The sequence below is a fragment of the Oryzias latipes genome, chromosome 15, assembly GCF_053564925.1.
Source record: "Oryzias latipes strain Hd-rR chromosome 15, Olatipes_Hd-rR_3.1".
Lineage (NCBI taxonomy): Eukaryota > Metazoa > Chordata > Actinopteri > Beloniformes > Adrianichthyidae > Oryzias > Oryzias latipes.
Window position 1 is genome coordinate 14,573,651 of NC_136251.1, and position 3,850 is coordinate 14,577,500.

Consider the following 3,850-nt stretch of genomic DNA (forward strand, 5'->3'; position numbering starts at 1 on the left):
ACTGTTTAACCCTGTAGAACCCAAGAACTGTTTTTTTTTCTATGCTTTTAAAGTTATTTAGAGCATTTTCCTGTGTTTTTTTTCTTTTTTCTTTTTGGGTAGATCTGCTTGGGTCGCAGCAAACTAAAAAACTATCAAAAATCAATAAAAAAAATACTAACATAAAATAAAAATATACAAAAATAATAATAAATAAATGAAAAATGTTCTTAAACACCAGTCAAATTTGCACTTTATTTTGATACTTGATCTCTAAAATGTAATGATGATGTAATGATTTCTGAAATGTTATTCCTTCTATTTGTGTTAATATGTACTTTATGTCATTAGATTTTATGGTTATGTTTTATTTTTAAATGATCTGCACTTGCGATGGTAAAGTATAAATAACTTATCAAAAGTTAAGAACTGGAAATGATAACTGTAAAAATAAATACTAATAATTTAAGTAAAGCATTAAAGGGGTGGAAATGAATTTGATAGTTGCATTGTGTATATGTCACCATGGGGACTGTCGACAGGTGGGTGGGTGGGTGGGTAGGAGGATAGATGGATATGTTGCCTGGCGAAATTAAGCCTGCACAGGACACCGAACTGTCTTTGGGTTCTTTATTCCAAAACAAAAATGCAACTCAGGATTTCAGATAAAAAATGGTGATCAGGATAAGAAAAAATAAAAAAACGTGAATCCCTTATGTCATCTGGATTATTCTTTTAGCCCATCACTTTCAGATCTTCCAAAATCATGAAAGAAATGTGTAAATAAAATAAAAAGAGTGAAAAAGTAATAAATTATAGGAAAAGAGTACACAAAAATAACTACAGCAGGTGCTCTGTGGCCCAAACTGTAACAGGGATGACAAAATACTAATTCCATCAAACATCTTAAAACTGAATACTTTTTACAACAATTACAGTCAACTTAACTTCTTCTTTTACCTTTTAATGTCTGTTAACCCTTAACATCAAGTGATGACAGCGAAGTTGAACACCGGCCACATTAACTTCATCAAGCACTGCTCTAATGTCTGTTCACCCTCTTAATGTCTGCTAACGGCTCTTCACGCCAGGTTTCAACCGTCTTGAATCCGCCGATCAATGGAAACTGTCCGGCCGTTTTCTCTCTTTACAGAGTTCACCACCTCCATGCCGAACTGGTATTGACAAAGCAGGGTGCGCCCTCTAGCGGCATAGCCATGAACCTTCATTCCTGCTCCACTTGGCTACGGATGGATGGAAGGATGTTTTTTTATTCGATTGCTTAAAATAAACATATTACCAAACACAAATCTGATGCGATGGGTTCTCCAGGGTTAAGGGAAGAAATAACAGGTCTATGAGGGACAGAATTGTTGTTTGTTAGAGCTAAATTATTTTTTGTAACCTTCTACAAATATATTCACTCAAAAATTTTAGAATGCGATTTTCCTGGATTCATTTTTCACATTCTATCTCAAGTTGAAGTCTAGGCCTATGATGAATTTTATATAACGCTCAATCTTTTAAATAGGACAAAATGCAGAATAAGTGACTGACAAATACATTTTGCTCCACATTGTGTGGCTATTCATGCACACACATATTGTGTATTCATACTTATTTGTTTTATCACTACTTTACACACCGTTATGTGGGTTTAACCATGTTAACCATTAATCTGTGATAGGCTATGATAAGAAACACATTAATTTTTTAAGGCTTTTAGAGTATGAAGATGCATTTGAATTTGTTTGATTAAAATGGGGATAAAGTAGAAGATGAGAAAAATTTGCATTCATGAATATCAAATTTGCCAAATATAATTAAAAGATTAATGAGTTTCTTATTTGAGTCCACATTTTTACCATGAAAGCCAAAAATTACATGTTCAAATTTCAGTGAAGATGGGGTAACTATATGTTCTTTGATTAATTTTAAACATTTTTTCTAAAAAGTCTACTTTCAGTACAGTTCCAAAAGAAATGATTAATTGTTTCTGTGTGTTCTTTGCAAAAGGTACTGTTAGGGTCAGTTGTTAGCATAAATTGATTGGTGGGATAATTTTTGTGAATTACGTATTTTCAAAAAAAACTTCTTTCACCATATTATTTGTCATAAATTGTGGGTCACACTCCAGCCTTTTCTCCAAATACTGTCAGGAACAAAATGTCTCCAATTGGTTTTGGTACATGGTACAGAAATGAGATCCCTTTGAAACAAGGCACACACTTTTTTGTTGTTGTTGTTGTGGGTAGGAGTAAAACAGATTTTTCCTGTGGTGGTGTCAGTCGCGCATCCCTAGCGGGCATTTCTTCATACCTAAAAGTTGTTTTAAACATTTTGCATATTTCTTTGGAGACATCAAACACAATTGCATACTCTTTAGGAGTCACAAGATTGTATTTAGAATTGAATTCAGTATACCTTAGTAAATACCCGTTCGTGTCAAAAAGCTGACCCACTAGTTGAATTTCTTTCTCAAACCAATGTGGAAAAAACGTTTTTTTAAGATAATATGTATTTGTTGTTCCAAATAAAAAGTTATGGGGAGAGGAATTGTGTTTGCATAAAAGTGCCCTTCCAAGAAGAGTTTGTTTGTGGAATGCTGTTGTTTAGCTGGTATTTTATCAACATTGTAATGGCAAAGGAGAAGAAAATGATATTTAAAAATACTGAATACAAAACATGTGGAAATATATTCCAAATTTATTGAAGTAGGGTTTTTTAGGTAATATTTGATCCAGTTTATTTAAAATGTATTATCTAGGGTTGTAAAATCAAGAAAGTTAAATCCTCCATTCTCGTACAAGTGCATTAAAACAGATTTTAATAAAATATTTTAATATAATAATGAATACGATTTTTCCAAATAAAATCAAATTAAATTTGGTCAATAGATGTCAGTGTTTTATCGTCCACGTACTAAGACAACGCAAAGTGAGTCGAGAAACTATCGCACATCCGGTCTAGCTTTTAAATGTTAAAAATGGCCTTCCATAGAGAAACACCCTAAGAAACCAGTTTCTGTTTCAGTCCTCGCGCGTTCTGACGTAACCTTACGTGACTATGACCTCACATAAACGATGCGGAAGTTCAAGGCGCCGTGGAAGACAGATGCCAAACAGCCTCTTGGGAAATTCAAATTAAACTCTAAAAGGATTTTTTTTAAACACCCGCAGAACCGGAGTGAACCGGAACAGAACCCAAATTTAAGGCCCATTTGAACAGCCTTAACCGCGGCCGCCGGTCCGCCCGTTACCGTCAGATGGACCGGGCGGGGGCCGTAGTCCAAGGCGCCGCCGCGGTGCTGTGTCCCGTGTGTGAGAGCCGCTGAACTGAAGCCGTTGCAGCCTGCTTCACCAGAGGTGAGTGACCGAAAGAACCATCAGATTAAAGCTTGAGATCACTACGCGCACTCGCCTGAGTGACGAAACACTCCGGGGTGAGTCTTTCTGCTTCTGCAAAAAAAATACCAGGAGTTACTCGGCACGCGCGTTAGTGAGTCCGGTAAACGGGAGCTTTTCCCGCTAACGGTCTACTTTTCCAGCCCTCGAGCTTTCCGGAGCTGCGAAACACCCTGATGAGGGCCGCCGGCGGTACCGCGGCTTTCTTGAAAAGAAGTGGACATTTTAAAGAGAGAGAGAAAAAAAGAACCGCTTGGTTAAAGATTAACGTGGCGGGCTAGTAAACGGGCACTCATCACCCCACAGACCGATGAATTATGCAGGAAGAGGCGGAAGCTTCCAGGTTAAAGTTAAAGAACGCTCATTCCGAAAGGAGATCCGACCGCTGCTCGGAGGAGAGCTGGGAGGAGGAGGAGGTGGGGGGTCTGTCCGCTTAAGGTCAAGGCTGTGTCCGGGGATGATGGCGG

General features: G+C 37.4%; 1 protein-coding gene across 3 annotated transcripts in view; it reads left to right on the forward strand.

Annotated features, from left to right (window-relative positions):
- Positions 1–2,987: 2,987 nt before the first annotated feature.
- The window catches only part of psda (pleckstrin and Sec7 domain containing a), a 36,287-nt gene continuing 35,424 nt past the window's right edge, over positions 2,988–3,850 (forward strand). The window contains exon 1 of one of the 3 annotated variants that reach the window (XM_078931467.1): positions 2,988–3,344. Coding sequence is in view for 1 of the 3 variants with exons in the window: in XM_078931466.1 (XP_078787592.1) it covers positions 3,701–3,799 (99 nt within the window). In the remaining 2 variants the exon portion in view is untranslated. Of the gene's footprint in view, positions 3,345–3,540; positions 3,800–3,850 lie in introns of those variants that run through there. The other 2 variants (XM_078931468.1, XM_078931466.1) reach the window with 2 other exon arrangements.